Genomic DNA, 19,924 nt, shown 5'->3' on the forward strand with positions numbered 1-19,924 from the left:
TTGCAGGGCTTTAAACGATCGCCCTCGCACGCGAAGAGAGGTACTCTCGGCTCGGGAAGTAGAGAGAAGAGAACCTGAGGTCACGCCGGAGATCCAGTTGTGCTGGCGAGGGACAGAGCCCGCCTAGAAGGGCTGACCCGGACGGCCTGGGCAACCCCCTTCATTACTTAAGGTCACATTGACTGTAGTTCTTTTAATACTAGTGTTTCCTCGCTTTCGTTTGTACTCTTCACAATGAGTTTGCAAATGTAGGAGACAAATCCTTAAATTGTAAAAAAAAACCAAAGTGTAATAATGTGGTTGTAGATGGGGAGGGGAGGAGGGGGTGAATGGAGGGCAGGGACAAGGGGATAAAATGAGAACCAAGACTTGTCATGTAGAGGTACAAGATCCCAACGATGAATGTAACTGTACTGTATCCCTAAAATGTACCAATAAACTCAATTAAAGCTGAAAAAAAAAGTGTGGTTGAAAAAACAAAGGGAGTGCCAGTTTCACGTTCTTGTTCTACTGTGTGAATTATGTTGACATAGGACAGATTAACAGGAAAACGAAGTTTGGCTATATATGTGAGTGATTTGAGCCCCGTGGAAATGAGATTCCTGGAATCGGGACACCCTAAGTTCCAGAAAGGAGAGTGAGGTCCTGGACGTTGAGGGCTGAGGGGAGAGCTAGAGAGCAGAGGTGCCTGGTTGTCTTATGCAGGTAGAAAAGCTGTCAGGTGATACAATTTGCGTTTGAGCAGCTCTTTCTGTTCAGATACTTTCGCCAAGGAAGAATTCCTTTTTAAGTGTAAATTTTCTTTGTAATGAGAAAATTTATATTTTTATAAAGGCGTGGATGATGTAGAGATTGTGTTAGCTAGCTCTCAATTTCCATTAACTCAAAATACTATGCCGAGAGCTTATTTTGGAGGTGCCGCTATGCATTTATTCAGTGTTCTAACAGTTAACAACTGAGGGATGAATGACCACAGTAAATGGCGCATTGTTGATCTGGCCCCAAACGCCACTCACACCATACTAGGTCAGTAAAGCCAATGGTTTAACATAAATAGCTGAAGTAATAACCACAATGGATCACAGTTTAGATGTGATCATTAAAGAGCCACAAAATGTACCCTCGAGAGAAAGGCACGGCTGCCTCAGAAACTCGTATGCCTTGCCCGGGTGCTGCAGAGCTCTACTCCTAGACCTCAGCCCTTTGAGGAGACCTTGGCTTCCTGCAAAGAGTTGGTCTCCCAGGTCACCAAGTTTTGTCATTATTCCAGAAAATAATTAGTATTTACTAGCATCAGTAACAATTTTTTGCAATAAAAGTCAATTTCTATTGAAAAGTTCAGTATTAATATGTAACAATTTGTTACAAATCAGTGTGTTTGTAAAAATTTTAACCGAGGGCTGGGGATTTAGCTCAGTGGTGCCATGGCCTGCCTCACAAGCACAGGGTCTAGAGTTCCACCCCCAGTACCCCCAAAACAGGGTAATTTTAACTGAGTTTATCTATTTATCAGACTGCAAAATAATTACAATAGTATGTATTTACACCTAGCTGAACTTGCTCAGTACACACAGTCTTCCCTTACACGAATGTGTAAGTTCAATGCAGAGACACGGAATGCCATCAACATTGGAAGACAAGGCCACTTAGATTTTCAAAAAAAACCAATGAAATGGTATAAAAAACTGTCCAAAATTCATTACAAAAAAAAGAAAGAAAAGGAACAATTTTCTATTCAGTCACAGCCAGGGGCCTCTTCTCCCTGTGGCTCTCACCACAGCCCAACCAGAATCACAGTCTCAGCCCCAGCCCAGTCTTCTGCCTCTGCCCCTGGTCTGCCCTACCCAGGGAGCTGCCCGCCATGCTTAGACACAGACTGTGCTGCTCTGTCTCCTCATGCCAAGTGACTGGGGTTGTCCCACAGGGTTTCTATTCTTCAAATGAACTGAGAGTAGCGAAGAAAGACAAACCCTCTCACACATGTGATAGCAGCTTCCACATTTCTACCAAGACTGCACCCTGCCAACCTCAGCATGGTACCTGTAAGATAAGTGCCTTGGAATGGCTGCCGCCATTCTAATAAATAACTTCCTTCTTCACCTTAAAGTTTCACTTCCTACCTCATGCATCACTGGTCATAAAACCGGTGCGCTAACAAGGCTTGTCCATATAAAATTAATGTCTAAAAGTGGCCCGTGAGTGGCTGCCCATTGGGCCTACATGATCCCTAACCTACCTGCACTAGTCACCCATTATATAACCAAACCCCTTTCCCACTCCTTTTGCAGAGCGACTTTTAATAAAGACCTCTCATCGAGCTCTGTCAGTGTGCAGAGTGATGCTTGGCAGGCACCAGTTTCTTTCAGTACCTGCAAGGTACTCAGAAGTCTTTGACCTTTGGAAACTGAGGTGGAGCAGTAAGCAGCTGAGAGAAAACTGTCACACAGATCTGGGAGGTGTGCAGAATAGGAACACTGGGCTGTGCCCTCCCTATGCCAACCATACTCGTACCAGACAACCTTAGAAAGCACCAGGAGAAGGAACAATGGCTGCTCCACCTGCTTCTGCCTCCACGTGAGGTCCTGGGCTGCCCAGGCAGTGCCAGGCCAACTGCATTCGGAGCAGCCAACTGTTAGCTGCCTCATGAGAGAAGGTGGCCAGTTGGTTATAGTGATACTGTATCGAGGTGTTCAAAAAAGACAGGTGAAGAAGTCTGGACTTCCTTTGTTTGTTTTTACTACTGGGAATCCATCTTAGGTTCTTGCATTTGCCAGGCAGGCACTGCACTGCACCACTGAGCTACATCCCCAGCCACTGCATTTCCTGTGCAAAACAACCCTGATGCTTACACACCTGGATCGTGAAAATCTATGTGGGAACCACATTGCCAGATGTCATCCAAACAGCCCTAAAAGAATAGGTCCTCGAAGAACACCTGCAACTAACCTCACAGCAAAATGACACCACAACAGGAGGCAAGGCACCAGGTACCTAGCTAGGGAAGGTGCTTAGCAGACTGGTTCCCCGCCCAGGTCCCTGCCACCTGTGAACAGAACATTGCATAGCAAAAGGGTTTGCAGAACAGCAATTGGTAGCCATAGCAACCACACCAGTGTTAAAGCTGTGTCTAGTTGTCCTCCCAACGCCTCAGGTACTCACAGGTGGGAGTTTGGGGAGGTGTCTGGATTTAGGGTGTGTGATGCTGGTATTAAGGCATGTGATTTACTAAATTAGTCCATTGGCTGCTCTAGCATAATTCTGAATGCAGATACTGGGAAGGCCCACCCTACGTGCTACCCTGTGTGTGGATGGCACCATCTGAAAGTCTGGTGCCACCTCAAGGCCACTCCTCTCAGGGCCACTGTGACACTCCAAGCTCCTAGTTGCTGGGAGCCCGGCCAGCCTGACCCGTAGAGCCCATTGTCTCTTCCAGGAGTAGATTGTCAAGCATGGTGTTACAGTGCCTGGGGAGGGCTGTCAAAGCCATTCCTGTAGTCATTCAGCTGCAGGACCATACTCTCCTCACAGGAGACAGTATACCCTTAGTATGAAAGAAGCTAGGTGGATTAACACCCATTATTGGTAAGTTTTGAGCTACAGTGTCACTGGTGCCATGCCAGTCCCTGTGCAATGCACCCATCTTACCAGGAGCCAAGCTCTCCTCATATAAGATCTCAGCCATCAGGGAGGCAGTGGGACCTACTCACCCATCAATAATAGACTCATGCACCCTTTCAGCACAGATCCCAGGAAACACTAAATGGCTCTCTGTCCTTCATCTCAAAGGTGCCTTCTTTCCTAACCTAACTACCCCAAATTTGTTCACATTTGAATGGGAGAATCCCCAAACAGGACTTTGCCAACAACAGAACTATCTGGTATAACAAATTACACCAGAACTATCTTGCCCCAGGGCTTTAGGGAAAGCCCCCAACTGTTTGAAAGGGCTTTAGCTCAAGTCCTGAGAGACCTCAACTTCAAAAGTGGAGGCTGATTGCAGTATATTGATGACCTCCTCATTTGTAACCCCCCCCAAGGAGCTATCTGATAAGAGCACTGTAAAGACTCTCAATTTTCTAGAAAAACAGGGTTATAAGGTGGGTGTCCCAACACAAGGCCCAGATTTCTCAACAAAAGGCGACAAACTGGGGTATGACAAAGACAACTGTCCTCAGGAGAACAGAGGCAGTCTGTTGTCTGTGTCCTCCAAAGCCCAAACAGCAACTGAGGGATTTCTTGGCAATGGCAGGCGTCTGCTGCACAGGGATACCCCATTTTGGAGTGTTAGTCAAACCAGTATATGAGGCCAACTATATGAGGGCCAGAAACTGAGCCCCTAAAATGGACTGCAGATGCTCGAGAGGCTTCTAAAACCTTGAAACCGGCCTTGATGTAGGCTCAGGATTAGGAATACCAGATCTAACTAAGCCTTTCTCTCTCTTCCAGCTGAGGGACAGGGAGTAGCCACAGAAGATGTAACTCATCCTCTACACCAGGAAAACCGGCCAGTTGCCTACGTTTCCAAGCAAATGGGTGGAGTAGAACAGACCTTGCCTCTATTTCTATGAGTGATACCTGTACAATGCTCTTAGTCCAGGGAGCTTCTAAGATAATTTTAAGACAAAAGTGTTAGTTCTAACCCCACATCAAGTTCAGGCTCTGTCAGAACTCAAGGTACATTTGTGGGCGACTGAAGAAAGGCTCACTAGATATCAGGCCGTCCTTATTGAAAATCCAGATGTTTGCCTTTAGTCTACCACTGATGAAAATCCAACCATGCTCCTCTCAACCAACCAACACATAGAGCATGAGTGCAAAAACACCATCACCCCAAATTATGCCTGTTAGGAGAAAGGAAAAGAATAGGTCCGAACTACACAGGACAAGTTTATTGCAGAGCAAACCTGACAGGGTCCATGCTGGCACTGAGAGCAGACCAGCCACTCTGTACAGGCCATGGGGTCTTTTGTAAGTCATGGGGAGAGGAGCTCAGTGAAAGGTGCTGTGGCTCCCAGCCCAGAACAAGGCTTGAGAGAGCACAGGCAGTGATGGTGGCCAAAGAACGAGGCTTGGGGAAGCACAGGGAGCAGGGCTGCATCAGTAGCAGAGCTATGTCGTGAGTCTCCAGCGGCAGCTGTGCTGGGTGGAGGTTAGAGAATCTCTGAAAAGGATGGCGGCAGTTGGATTCCTTCATTCCAGACCGTATTGTTCGATAAGGGCAATGGGCAATGCATCTCTTCCTGAACCACTTTCTGCAGAGTAGGGGCCTACATGTTAAGGTTCGGCTGAACCAGAGGAGAGCCCTACTAACATGGTCTTTGGCCATTGCCTGTGACACTGCCACAGATCTGTTGGTGCGAAATCTCTGAAACAGATTGAGTAGGCATAGCAATAATAAGTAGGCAGGTAGAAAGAGGACACAGATACTATGAGAGAAGAGTCCAAGATGGGATAGTGGACTTCATGAATCCCATGAACTCTGCTGGGACACTTGCTGTCCTGCCTGAACCTCTGCGTCTGTCTCCTGCAGTGCTGTGTTGTACTATCACGGTTATCTGGAATAAAAGTACAACATGTTTATGAAGCATGGCACATGTGCCTTGGGCAGACTTTTCCTGGGGACAGTGGATTCCGGGCACTTTTATCGTCGGTTCCATCTGCACAGTCACAGGAATTTGGCGATCTCCAGGTGAGAATTAACACACTTTACCAAGAGATTAAAACACAAATGACCAAAGCATGAGCATGAGAATAGAAAGGCAGACTAAGGAGGAGACTTGTCTTAAGGGGTTGGAATGGTTAATGTGACCAGTGCCCTGGCAACACTACCTGAATGTTTCATAATGATCTTCATGGTCCCTGTGCCAGACTCCCTGCAAGGTGGAACAGAAAGACAGGGAGAGCTGTAACCAGCTGTGGCCTCCCTGCTCTCCACTTCTCTGCAACTCCTCCTGGTGCAGTCAGTGCCACAGACAGGGCACTGAAAACTAAAGCCACCTCCCTAACTGGCTGCACACATCAACCCCCAAAGGCTGCAAAATCACCTCATGTAAATCAGGTGCTCTCTGAGGAAATACACTTTTAACACTTACGAATTTAAGACTTCTACATTATACAGTGCATTAGTTTTTTGTTTGCTTTTGTTTAAGTCAGGGTTTTGCTAATGTAATTTAGGCTGGCCTTGAACTCACTATAGAGCACAGGCTCCCATCCAACTCTCAGCAATCCTCCTGCCTCAGCTTCCCAAGTGGCGGGATTACAGGCATGTGCCACCACTCCCAGCTACAGTGTATTGGTGGTACACATTGCAAAATATGTTTTCACTCCTTTGGTTTTGCATCAGTCATTGCAAGTAGGTTGAGCAAGCTTCATTTTTGCTTGTTTTACATGCATTCAACAAGCTATGAATCAAAATAGATCAATACTCCCTTCACATCATTATAATCAGTTTAAAAATTGTCAAAAGCACACAAAATAGTATTTGCTTCAAGATCAACCCACAGAGTCGCTTAGAAACAAGCGGCACAGGGACCGTGCTGTGGCAGCCCAACTCCACCCTTAAACCCTGACTTTCCGGGTGGTTGACACTGAGGACACACAGTGATGAGGGAGGACAACTGGGTGGGCACAGCAGGGAGCAGTCGGCAGGTACCTCTGCCATGGCCATGGCGTGAGGCGTGTCCAAGACCACCCGTGGTCTCCAAGAGGAAAGACAGGAGCAGGCTGGCCTGCGCCCACACAGGGAGCCTCCCTACTCTCGCGGACTCGGCAGCACCAGGTGCAGGGCGAGCGAGGGTTGTGGGGGGTGTTGCGGGACCAGCGGAGGCACAGCGGACACCGAGCTGAGACAGGAGTGGAACCGGCCAGGAGGTGGAGGAGTTCGTCGAGAGGCACGTGAGGAGAACAAGCCAGAGCTGTACGGAAACCAGCCGGATAACCAGTTTCGCTGGCTTTTGCGTAGGGGACCTCGAAGATCCAGGATGCGAACAGCGCTCCAAACCTCAGGAGCTCCCGGCCCGAGGCAGCTCTGCGGCGGATCAGCGGCTGCTCAACTGGGGAACCGCGGCTGCCACACAGCGCTGTCCTTCATGGGTCCCTGCGGTTGGGTTCAGAGGGACACGAAGGGGCGCCAGTCTCCCCACTGTCCTTGCTGCTCCGCTGCTGCCTCTGACCTTTAGTTGCCTCCTGCAGTTTACGTTCACCTGCAATCAAACTCTCTATTTCCCTTAAAACCTAAAGGACGCCAAGGAGTGTGATTGTGCTTGCCTGTAATCCCAGCACTGGGGAGGCTGAGGCAGGAGGATTGTCGTGAGTTCGAGACTAGTGCTAGGATAACAGGTGTGTACCGCCACGCCGGCTAATACAGATGATTTGAGGAGCAAACAATTTGAAAATTAGATTTACTGAAATCAAACCGTGTGGCACACGCCTGTAATCCCAGCACTTGCAAAACTGTGGCCATGAGTTTGAGGCCAGCCTGGGCTACACAGTGAGTTCAAGGCTAGCCTGAACTGCATAGCAACATCCTGCCTCAAAAAAACCCATAAACAAATGAGTAGAAATGAGATAGACATAGGAAACAGGAAAAAGAATTTACTGAAATCAGAATTTAGATACTTCAAAAGCAAGCAATTATTTTTTGAAAGTACACAAAGGAATATTGTCCTATTGTGATGTGCTCTTGTTCTAAGGAATATTGTTTGCCTACAAGTGCAAATATAGAAAACAATGCGATATTAAGTGAGAAAATGGGTACAGAATATAAAGTACACAAAGGAATATTGTCCTATTGTGATGTGCTCTTGTTCTAAGGAATGTTTGCCTACAAGTGCAAATATAGAAAACAATGCGATATTAAGTGAGAAAATGGGTACAGAATGTTTATACAAAGTCATTTTAATTAATGTCTCCAAGAGGGAAACCAGTACTTCATGTGGAAACAGGTTCACCCTGGCCACGTTTATTGAGTAATCTGATAACCGGGAAGGAAGAGAGCAGTTACATAGATAGAAACCTATCAGTGCTTCTCATAATTTTATTTTTTTGTGACAGGGTCTCTGTAGTTCAGGACAGTCTTAAATTGACTGTGTAGCCCAGGATGGCTTGAACTTGGCCATCCTCCTGCCTCATCCTCTAAAATGCTGGGGTTACAGTTACAGGCACAGGGCAGGTAAAATCTTTTTTCTTCCTTCTTTTGTGAGTAGGGAAATTTATTGGAAAATAAGAATGGGGAATGAGGAAAGCACCTGAGGCACGAGGGGGTCTCAAATGGGTCTTCCATATTGGCAATGCAGAGAAACACGGTCAAATACATTCTTTCTAATGCAACCCCAAGCACACTTATCACAGCTTTTACAATGGGTTTTCGTAGGAAAAAAAATTATCCTGGGAGAGCTATTTTCTATCCGGATCAGCTTGAGCACCAGTGTCCAAATAAAGGTATGGCAGATTAACATAGTTTAAGTGAACTTTCATCAAATTTTTAAAAAGTTGAAACTCTTGACTGGAAAAATAGCACTAATCGTAACTCAATCACAATTTTCTTTGCTAAAGCCAGTATAAAGACCTATGTACCTCTTGGAATTGCAATTTAAAAGTATGGAATAGCCAGGGTTTTAGCTCAGTGGCTCCGCTGCCTGCCTTGCAAGCATAAGGTCCAGAGTTCGATCCAATACCTAAACGAATACGCAAGTAAAAAGTATCGTAATACAGCAACCCTCAATGATAAAAGTCAGTGGCTCTGAAAAGAGCCTTTTGGTTTACCGGAAGTTGAATTTCCGGGACTTCACTTGCCCTTGGCCTTGTGGTGGCTCTCGGTCTTCTTGGGCAGCAGCACGGCCTGGATGTTGGGCAGCACGCCGCCCTGCGCGATCGTCACCTTGCCCAGCAGCTTGTTGAGCTCCTCGTCGTTGCGGATGGCCAGCTGCAGGTGGCGCGGGATGATGCGCGTCTTCTTGTTGTCGCGCGCCGCGTTGCCCGCCAGCTCCAGGATCTCGGCCGTCAGGTACTCCAGCACGGCCGCCAAATACACGGGGGCGCCGGCGCCCACGCGCTCGGCGTAGTTGCCCTTGCGGAGCAGGCGGTGCACGCGGCCCACGGGGAACTGCAGCCCGGCTCGGGAAGAGCGAGATTTAGCTTTGGCGCGAGCTTTACCTCCCTGACCGTCCAGACATCGCGAGAACTCCACCAGTACTCCCCCACCAGTGGTCCGAAACTGACAGAGGTGCTCTTTATAGCATCCGCGGAGAGCGAAAAAAGAGCCCTGCGATTGGGCACGTTTCATTTTCGTGTAGACCAATGGGAAGAGGCCGTGCGGCGCGGATTGCGTACGTTCATCGCGCGTACGGGAACGTGACGTCACAGAAACGCAAGCACCAATCGCCGGGGAGCTTCTCTGCGCCCCATTTGCATATCTCCTTCTAGTTAAATCCGCGCAGAGGGTGTAGACGTTTACTTTCCTCCTCCCTGTTACGGCTCTGTTTCCAAGATGCCCGAGCCTTCCAAGTCGGCCCCGGCCCCGAAGAAGGGCTCGAAGAAGGCGGTGACCAAGGCGCAGAAGAAGGACGGCAAGAAGCGCAAGCGCAGCCGCAAGGAGAGCTACTCGGTCTACGTGTACAAGGTGCTCAAGCAGGTGCACCCGGACACGGGCATCTCGTCCAAGGCCATGGGCATCATGAACTCGTTCGTGAACGACATCTTCGAGCGCATCGCCGGCGAGGCGTCGCGCCTGGCGCATTACAACAAGCGCTCGACCATCACGTCGCGGGAGATCCAGACGGCCGTGCGGCTGCTGCTGCCCGGCGAGCTGGCCAAGCACGCCGTGTCGGAGGGCACCAAGGCGGTCACCAAGTACACCAGCGCCAAGTGAGCGCGCCCGTGCGCTGCCTGCACTCGCCCCAAAGGCTCTTTTCAGAGCCGCCCACTCTTTTCTAAAGAGAACTGGCACTGAATTTATCTCCTGAAGAATAAGGCCTGAAACCCTATCATTGCCCTTAGCATATGCCAAAGCCGTTTTTTTCTGACCTCTTGAAATAGGACAAACCTCATGTATTAGTTTTTCTCTTGGTTTTAATTTCAGGATAGACATTATGGTTAATGACTGCCAAATTTCAAAAGTCTATTATAGTGAACACCTATCGTCAGTGGAAGCAAGTCTTCGTTTTCCACATTACAGCATGAGTTTGGGCCTCTCAAGGTGATGTTAATGGCAAGCGCATACATTTTTAGCAAAGTTTCAGTTTTATCTCCCTCTAGACCTACTGTGTTCCAGTGACTTCGCCGCGTTAATAGGAGTGCAGTTCCACCAGAAGCAATCGTCCTCTAATAGGTGAAGGGTGATAAAGTCCTCGCTGTCCAGCAGGTGCTATTGCTGGCCGCTGGGATTTTAGCAGTCCCTTGCTGCAGTTAACGAACCCTGAGTAGACTGCTACTGGTATTCCTCCGAATTCCTGTCTTTTGAATTCGTCTAATTGAAGATATCACCTTATTCTACCTTCTCTATCACCTTGTCTTTACCCCTTTAAGGGTTGGCATTTCTCTGTACTCTTCCCATGGCCAGAATTTTTCATCGAAAGTATTTAGAATCAAGATTTTTTTTCTGAGCCAGCACCACATTTTATTTTACTGTCTTTCTTAATGTTTAACTGTAAGAAGGAGAAAATAATAAACAAGGCAAACTCTGAAAAGTAAAAAGATCAGAAAGCTTTTTTTTTTTTTTTTAATTCAAGAGAGAATGACGTTTCCTGGTGTTTAGATATTTAGACTGGTGGAATCCTGTTACCATTTTCCACAAATCAGTGTGGAAATAGACGTACAAGTCCTAATATCCTACCGACCATCAGATGCTACAGTGGAAAAGCCCAAGCTTTTCTTCCATTGCTTTTGTAAGTATCAATCTTTTCTCATTAGAATGCAGGAAGCCTCAGATGGGCTTGTGAGAATAAACAGCGCAAAACTAGTCTTACTTCAGCTTAGTAAGCAAAGGACAGAACTAAGCCAAATGCAGCCAAAGCCATTGACAGTTCCCTCACTGTCCAGAAAGTGACTGGCAATGCCTGTGGAATTCTTAAGGGCCCATGATCAGACCGTTTCTTCACTGGTTTAACCCGCATTGGATCTGCGATAAGCCCTGATGCAGATGAAGTGAATAAATAGGCCGCTGGTTACGTTCCTGTTTCCTGAAATGTACCTTCCCCATTATTGTAAAATCCCTGTTCCTCATCATCCAGGTCCTATCTGTCCTTCAAAGCCATGAAAACATCTTCCCACCTTTCCCTTCCTTCTTTCCTGCTAGGCTGGAAGTTTCCTGGAATTTTCAGTCTTCCTGCCACAGCTCCCACACTGCTGGGATCATAGGCTGTGCCCATCATGCTGAGCTGTGTCATCTCCTTGAAGCTTTTCCAGGGTTTCATCCTCCTGTTTTAACTTTACACACACACACACACACACACACACACACACACACACGCTGCCTGTGTGCAAGCTGGAATCTGTCTTTCCATATGTATTTTCTATTACCAAGAACCTTAAAAACGTCATTTCTGTCTAGTCTTTTACTCAGCCAACATTAGCTGTCTCTGCTGTTCTTGTCCTCCTGTGAGGGCTGAATTGGTCCCCAGATTTGCAATGAGAGAAACCTCTGAAACATGTGGCCACCTCAGAATGTCAGGACAGTTGTTTCTTGGAATAACCAGGAAATGCATTTATAAGTTGGAAATTGCTTTGTGGACTGTACAAATTTGTTTTTCCGGTTCCATTTGTTATATTGGCATTCTCCCTCCTGTGTTGGTCTCTTTAAATTTTTTAAAAAATCTTTGTTTCAATTTCTTTTTAATTGATACATAAAAACAAAAGTTGCAGATATTGGTGGGGTACCTGTGATATTTCATGACACATATACTCTGTAATATTTAAATCAGTTCAAAGGTAAATGTATGTCCTCAAAAGTTAAATCATATCTTTACAGTGAAGATACTGTGAACCCTGCCTTCTAGCTTTGTGAAATACCCTGACCCAGTGATTACGTATAATCTCCTTATTGTGCAGCAGCTTCTCAGCAGGACTTCCCATTCCTGCCTGTGACCAAGCTTCCCCCACCCCTCTCCCTCCTCACGTTTGTTTTTCAGAGGATGTCAAGTCAGTCTTCACTGTCATAGGGCTCAGAACTCACCTGGGAAGCCTGCCTAAAAGCAGCGTGCCGGCCTGTGTCAGTGAAAGCCAGGACCCAAAGCCAGGGATCAGAGCATTGTTGTGGACATTATGTGACTGTTTGGAATTTAAAGATTTGGGACACTGTACTCATAAAGCAGCCTCAAAGTTCAGCCCATACAGTGTCGACTGTGGTATTTTCCAGTGTATTTTTTCCTTCAGGAGGAACTGATCATGCTAGGAGCTCTTTGAAGAATGAGAAATGTAACAAGAACTAAATAGGCAAAAAGTCATAGGAGGTATGACAAATGTAACAACAAGTAGACAAAAAGTCACAGACTTTATTTTCTATAGGGGGAAAACATACTTTTAAGGAGAGTATTGGATAATATAGAAGGTTTGGGAGAAAAAAGAGCGAGCAGTCTTGTATTTTCCATCTTAAATGAGAGCCACTGAAAGCTAATCAAGCAGGTGAAATGTGAGCGAAGATGTGGTGCGACGCTGTGATATTATTGCAGGTGGGAAAGAGCGGGGCGGAGCCGGGTACTTAGGCTGGAAGGCGGAGGAATGGCAGGAGCAGCCGCGCGACTGGGCTGGAGCTTTGGGCAGTGGCTTCAGAATGCGGGGGACCTTGTGGGGCACTACGGTGCTCTGGACTGCGTGGCCAGAGATTCAGAATTCTTAACGTTGCTGCACGTGTGTGTTTGTCTGTGACATTCCATCCGATGATGGGCTTGTGAGGGGTTAGGCATGCGATCCCTGGCATTTTATTTTGCCTAAGAATCCCAGCAAGAAGGCACTGGGCTGAGCTTTTGTTCAGATTAATGCCCTCTCAATAGCCTCCGGATCCAGAGTTACCTGTGGGGGAATCAGCAAGTGTGAAGCCATGTCGGATTGGGGACGTCGGGCCTCTGACTGAAGACACTCTGGCTGAGCTCACGGCCCTGATACACGCGTCCACTCCTGAACCCACAGTTCTTCCCCCTTCCTGAGCATCAGACCTGCTTTTCACCCTTCTTTAGACAAGACAGTGAACCCTCTGGACGTTTGCCTCGTATCCTATTCATATAACTAAGTAACAATTAAATGCCCTTCCCTTTATCTCTTAGTTTTTTATTTCCACTTTTCACTCTCTTCCATCCAGGGGTCCTCGGTCAGGCATCGGGAACACTGCTAGGACTTTCCAGACAACAGGACCTGGCCACCAGATCTGATTTCCTGGACCTGGGATGTAGCGCCAGGGTGGCCTGCAGGATGCGCGCTCTGTGCTGTGAGGTGCGGCCCCCACACGGACCCGGCCGAGCCCACAGGGGTCGCACGAGCACCGTGGCTTCCAAAAATGGTTGGCAGGACCGGGATGGGCCATCGTGCACAGGAGCTCCTTGCCCAGCGCAGCCAGACAGGCTGCAGGAGTGTGTATGTACAGGGAACTCTGGCCAGTAATAAATACTTCCACCATACACAAGTTGCTGCATTTCGGGGTAACGTGTTTCAGGGCTCAGTGACACTACACCAAGTCTCAGAGATCCTTTCTTTCAAGGTTGAATTTTGTAACGCTTCTTTCAAGAAACTCCGGATTGTCACTGTACAGAGTATTTGTGTTTCCCTATAGCAGGTACAGTTAATGTTAAGTATAGCATAGCTTCTTTATTCATGTAACATACATAATTCATAAAGGTCATATAAAATAAAAGGACTTTGCTTTACCATTTATGATTATATGTTGTAGTGTTCAAACTACCATTTTCATCATGGTTAGTCTTGTGGTAGGTGAGTGCAATCTACATTATTAGTAATCTTTTTTAACTGTACTCTGTAGAAAATCGAATCAATTTATTTTAAAGGCCTTTACATTACTGAACATTTCTACATCTGACCATAAACAGAGGACAATAATACAAAATAAAGATATTTTTCAATTTGGGGCTTTTTGTTTTGTTTTGTTTTTATTTTTGTTTTCTGAAATAGGGTCTCACTATGTAACTAAGGTGGGCCTTGAACTCACTATATAGCCAAGGCTGGCCTGGAATTCACAGTGATGCTCCTGCCTCAGCCTCCTGATTGAGTGCTAGGATTGTAGGTGTGTACCACCACACCTAGGCAATATTATTTAATTCTAGTTATACACTATTTGCTGTCTTCTACTCTGAGTCTGAGATTTGTTGTTACTAACTTTAAAAAGAGAAAATAAGAGAGAAGATTAGTGTTAGGCCTTTGAGACATGCCAGCACTAAATTCGCTTTCCCAGTTACTTGGTCCTAAATGATTACAAAGGAAAAATACAAGATATCCATCCTCAGTTCCAACAATTGCCCACTGAGTTGTTAGCTCATCGTCTCTCTCCCTGTGGAGGCTGCGCAGCTGTAAATGAGCTGAACTGCAGTGACCGAGGTGACCGGAGGCCCCCGTCTCTGCTCCTAATGATTTAAAGTGTGTCCTAGATTTAAAGGTTCTCCTCAAATGAGCACCCTTATGGCCCAGGGCTCCCTTTTTATATTTCCTAATTTCTCCATTTAAAAGATCAGTTTTACAAAGAACTTCTCTGCAATATGACCCTGTAGGACATTGGTTGGGGTCGTCCTTCCTTCCTGAGCCTGTAGTGCCCTCACACTCTGTCCCCATCAGCTCTGCTCACTCAGTTTTCCCTTCTCAGGACCACAGTGAAAGTTGCTAGGTCGAATCCCACAGGTAAACTGACCCCTTGGAATACCGAAGTGTGCGTTCTACTCTGTAAGAGCTCATAGAATGGGGGTGGGGCTTGAGACAGACTCTTGCTACCTAGTTAAGGCTAGATTTGAAATCACTATGTAGCCTCAGGCTGACCTCAAAATCACAGCAATCCTCCTGCCTCAGCCTCTTGCGTGCAGGGTTACAGGGGTGTGCAACCATGTCAAGCAAAAGAAAGTTTTTAATCATTATTCCAGTCTGGAAAAATCTCACTGAGTTTCATTTTGATTCATTTTCTGCTTTGCTGCCACTCTTTTCTATACTTCTTGTAGCCTCCCAAGAAGAACCACCTTTCTGATTTGATGACAGAATCAAAAAGACCAACCTGACAGACAAGTTTAAAGTGTTAGGAAATTGATAAAGTGGTTGTCTGCAGGAAGCACATATCCTAGACGTCTTGGAAGAGTGTGGATGATGAGATATGCGTGATGTAAACTAAAATATAATTCAGCTAAATTGACCACATTAATGTAACATGCCAAAAACGAAGTCATAACTGAGGGGTGACAGAGTGCAGGGCCCCTAAGGAATCAGTGACTCCGAGTCCTGTTCTGTCAGCACACTACTTCCATCTGCATGGCAGGGTGTGCTGCGTTTCCAGTAAGGAAAATAAACTTTCCTAGGTTGGACAAGGATCATATATTCTGGCAGCAGTGTAGGGCTGGAGAAATATCCTCTAGATCAGAGTCTCTCTTCTGACTCTATGTTCTAGTGTGTTCCTTTCTGTCCTACAACTTATTCTGAAGTGAAAAGATATTGACACAAAATATTTGGGGCAAATTATGTGCATTCTTGAAGCTACAAGGCATACCAGGGTGTCATGGTCTATGTCTAAAATGTTCCCCCAAAGTCTCCAATGTTTGGAAGATGATTGGGTTGTGGGGTGCTACACTTCTCATGGATTCACCCATTTCTGAATTCTGCAGCTAAGTGTGCAGTTAGGAGGGGTCACTGGGCCATTCGGGGTTCATCTCCCATCCTGCTCCTCTCTTCTCTCTGCTTCCTGGCCGCCACTCTGGGAGCTCATACCTTCTCTAGGCCCTTCCACCATTTCTTCTCTGGACCCAGACAACTCTAGGCTGGACCCTCAAAAAAACTTGAGTCCCGATAAACCTCTGCTTTAACTGGTATCAGGTATTTATTTCACCAGTGACAGGAACACTGCTAAGGCACTGTGGAAAATAAAGCAATATGCTAGTTTGGAGTGGCTCAAATCAATTCCCAAGGCCAATTGATCAACAATGGTATAAAGCCATCAAGATTATTCAGCAACAGTTTAGATGTTTGTTTTCTCAAGACAAAAAACTAATAAAATCTACATTTTTGTTCCTATTTCTCTTCCTCTGTCTGTGTTTCAAAATTTGAACTTTCTAAATAATGAGGAGTAATGACATGACATGTCAACCCTTTATAGAGGGGCCACAAATTACTTCAGAGTGTATTGTTTCCGATCTGCAGTTTAGCCACTTGTGCCTTCTTTGTCCCCTACATTCTTCCAGACGTCATCCCTGCTGACAATTCCATTCACGCAAATAACTCCTGAGAACAAAACTAACTCACAGATACACCCATATCTGCGTTCCTGGTGTGTCCTGGTCATGGGCAGAATCTCTGAAATCTTTATTCTGGCCCAGTGAATCTGCTTACATAATTTAATCCCTCTGAATCCTCTTTGCTTCGGATTTTATATGCTGTATTCCTCACTCTGGAAAATAAACCAATTATAGAATCTGCCACTGGTTATCTGCTTAAACGGAGATGATCAATGCCACATGTATCACGAAGAATAGTGTAAAATGTTTTAAAATTAACGTGTGGGGAGTGGGTGGGTTGTGAACTCGCACTCCTCAAATGGTGGTGGTACGTGGGAAAGATGCATAAATACAAAAGTATAAAGTCTGTCTCACAATTTGGCGGAGGGACACACACACACACACACACACACAAGTACTTAACACAAGAATAGCACACACATGCACACACTCGAGGGCCAGAGGGCTGTCACCAAGAGCTGGTGAAAGCTAAGCAGATGGGGGCCCACAGCAAGATGGAGGACAGGAAGAAGGACAGTGCCCAGTTCAGGAAGGGCCCCGGGGTGACAGCTGGGCTTCTGAAGGTGAGTAGGGGCTCAGAGGGACCAGGGAGCAGGAGGAGGAGCATCTGATTGACTGCAATTCCCCAGGCGTGAATTGTCAATATTGTGCTAACTACAGATTATGCATGGCAAATAACATAAAGTAACCAGCTGAAGTGGAGCCCCATCAGGGTCCTTCAAATATTTTCTGGGAATCAGAACTATTTTTCCAGGAAAGCTCTGTCTTGACCTCAGGATCCAGAATACAGGATATTGGCTATTGATTGCTAATTTTAGCCAAAAGCTTGGGTTTTCTGAATCCATAGGCTCCATCATTCCCTCACCTTCCATACCAGGAATTTAAGCCCAGCCCTTCACACCTCCCAGCACTTTTTTAAGTTTTGAGACTTGATCTCCCTAAATTGCCCAGGCTGGGCTCAATCTTATGATCCTCCTGCCCCAGACACCCTGTGTTGGGATTACCATGTCGCAACCCCCCATACAGGTCCCTGATCCTTATTAATGGCCGGTTTCTCTTGCTTCTCCCTAAAAGATACTTCCATTCCATAGAGAAACACTGTTAGGTGTGGAGTTCTAATTTGTACATTTCTCTTTATGCAAACCAGGTCATGCTTACCTTTTTATACAAAGAGGCTTTCCTACTGTATTACATATTTTCAATAGAATTCTTGCTATATACAGGGAATATGTTAATGCACATTTCATCAAACACCCAAGGCCAAACTTGAGACTCCGCAGCACGCAAATTTGTTTTTCCCATCCCCTTGTTTATTGCCATAAAAAATATGCTTCACGGTTTAAAGTGCATTCATTTGTCCGTTTGAGGTAATTTGTGTGATTATACTTAGATACTACATAACTTAGTTTTGTTTAGTCTTATAAGATGCTGTCCAGCATAATGCTGAGAATCAGGTTTCTGAAACTCAGCCACCGCAGGGGTTCAGTGCTGTCCCAGCAGCGCCAGTGCAGTTACTGACCACGCTGAAGCTTCTGGTGCCTTGGGTGTGCCTGTGCACTACGGTGCACGTGTGCAGGGCTTGCTCATGTGAACACCTAGGAGCCAGCCTTAGGCTTAGAAAGACCCTAACTGCATAAAAGGTGCAACCAAAAACCTTCAGGGAGAGAGAAAGAAAAATAAACAAAGGGGCCTCAGTGTAGAAGTGTTCTGGAGCTGACTACTGCCAAAGACCCAGATTTTTTTAAAGATGCCATTTCTAAAGAATTAAAATGAAGTGACCGATTTTGAGAGTGTGGGTGTGACCACCATGAAGATCCTCTGCTCTATTTTTAAAAAATATTCCTATTAGAAAAAATAAAGTGATCCACAGCAAGTATGGCACCGACCACACAGAAATGGCCAGCAATAGAGCAATCTGATATGGCCATGGACTCACACGCTGTCAATGCCTGTACAATCCAGAGGATTATCTCAAGCTGTTCATTATCCAAATAGCAAAGGAAAAGCACATAAAAAGGAAAACTGACTTCACTGAAAACGAAGCTGAACCTATCTGCACCTCTACAATGAATAGAAAAAAAATCGGTCGAACAGAGTTCTCGCTCAACCAGGTATTGCCTTAAAAAGATTTACAGAGGAATCAAAGGTTAAACTTTTCCTACAGATTCTGTGACGTATGACTACTACAAGGAAGTGTGCTATAGCATGAACACAGATGGACTAAAGTTTAAAAGGAAAATTCATAGCTTTTAAAGTTAAGGATCTCATTCAGAGAAACAGTACCAGTTCTTTCTAGAAAGAGTGGGTGGCTCTGAAAAGAGCCTTTAGGGCGAGCGCAGGCGGCGCACGGGCGCGCTCACTTGGCGCTGGTGTACTTGGTGACCGCCTTGGTGCCCTCCGACACGGCGTGCTTGGCCAGCTCGCCGGGCAGCAGTAGCCGCACGGCCGTCTGGATCTCCCGCGACGTGATGGTCGAGCGCTTGTTGTAGTGCGCCAGGCGCGACGCCTCGCCGGCGATGCGCTCGAAGATGTCGTTGACGAAGGAGTTCATGATGCCCATGGCCTTGGACGAGATGCCCGTGTCCGGGTGCACCTGCTTGAGCACCTTGTACACGTAGACCGAGTAGCTCTCCTTGCGGCTGCGCTTGCGCTTCTTGCCGTCCTTCTTCTGCGCCTTGGTCACCGCCTTCTTCGAGCCCTTCTTCGGGGCCGGGGCCGACTTGGAAGGCTCGGGCATCTTGGAAACAGAGCCGTAACAGGGAGGAGGAAAGTAAACGTCTACACCCTCTGCGCGGATTTAACTAGAAGGAGATATGCAAATGGGGCGCAGAGAAGCTCCCCGGCGATTGGTGCTTGCGTTTCTGTGACGTCACGTTCCCGTACGCGCGATGAACGTACGCAATCCGCGCCGCACGGCCTCTTCCCATTGGTCTACACGAAAATGAAACGTGCCCAATCGCAGGGCTCTTTTTTCGCTCTCCGCGGATGCTATAAAGAGCACCTCTGTCAGTTTCGGACCACTGGTGGGGGAGTACTGGTGGAGTTCTCGCGATGTCTGGACGGGGCAAGCAGGGCGGCAAGGCTCGCGCCAAGGCCAAGACGCGCTCTTCCCGCGCCGGGCTGCAGTTCCCGGTGGGGCGCGTGCACCGCCTGCTGCGCAAGGGCAACTAATTGGCGGCCGTGCTGGAGTACCTGACGGCCGAGATCCTGGAGCTGGCGGGCAACGCGGCGCGCGACAACAAGAAGACGCGCATCATCCCGCGCCACCTGCAGCTGGCCATCCGCAACGACGAGGAGCTCAACAAGCTGCTGGGCAAGGTGACGATCGCGCAGGGCGGCGTGCTGCCCAACATCCAGGCCGTGCTGCTGCCCAAGAAGACCGAGAGCCACCACAAGGCCAAGGGCAAGTGAAGTCCCGGAAATTCAACTTCCGGTAAACCAAAAGGCTCTTTTCAGAGCCATTCAAAAGTTTAAGGAGTTGTGACCCTCTTTATATG

At 46.9% G+C, this 19,924-nt stretch overlaps 3 protein-coding genes and 1 pseudogene across 3 annotated transcripts; 2 read left to right on the top strand and 2 right to left on the bottom strand.

Moving 5' to 3' along the window:
- Positions 1 to 7,821: 7,821 nt before the first annotated feature.
- Positions 7,822 to 9,283, bottom strand: LOC104870627 (histone H2A type 1). Its single transcript, XM_010636314.2, has one exon. The coding sequence runs from the start codon at positions 9,281 to 9,283 to the stop codon at positions 8,786 to 8,788; it is 498 nt and encodes a 165-aa protein (XP_010634616.1). The 3' UTR covers positions 7,822 to 8,785.
- On the top strand, positions 9,212 to 9,955 carry LOC104870592 (histone H2B type 1-K). The gene has a single exon (XM_010636262.3). The coding sequence runs from the start codon at positions 9,488 to 9,490 to the stop codon at positions 9,866 to 9,868; it is 381 nt and encodes a 126-aa protein (XP_010634564.1). The 5' UTR covers positions 9,212 to 9,487; the 3' UTR covers positions 9,869 to 9,955.
- Positions 9,956 to 18,729: 8,774 nt separating this feature from the next.
- Positions 18,730 to 19,374, bottom strand: LOC104870593 (histone H2B type 1-K). Its single transcript, XM_010636263.2, has one exon. It carries the CDS (start codon positions 19,162 to 19,164, stop codon positions 18,784 to 18,786), a length of 381 nt encoding a protein of 126 aa, XP_010634565.1. The 5' UTR covers positions 19,165 to 19,374; the 3' UTR covers positions 18,730 to 18,783.
- A 68-nt stretch (positions 19,375 to 19,442) lies between these two features.
- Positions 19,443 to 19,893, top strand: LOC104870594 (annotated as a pseudogene).
- Positions 19,894 to 19,924: the final 31 nt, after the last annotated feature.

Source organism: Fukomys damarensis, unplaced genomic scaffold, assembly GCF_012274545.1.
Source record: "Fukomys damarensis isolate Sample0158 unplaced genomic scaffold, DMR_v1.0_HiC HiC_scaffold_10, whole genome shotgun sequence".
Classification (NCBI taxonomy): Eukaryota; Metazoa; Chordata; class Mammalia; order Rodentia; family Bathyergidae; genus Fukomys; species Fukomys damarensis.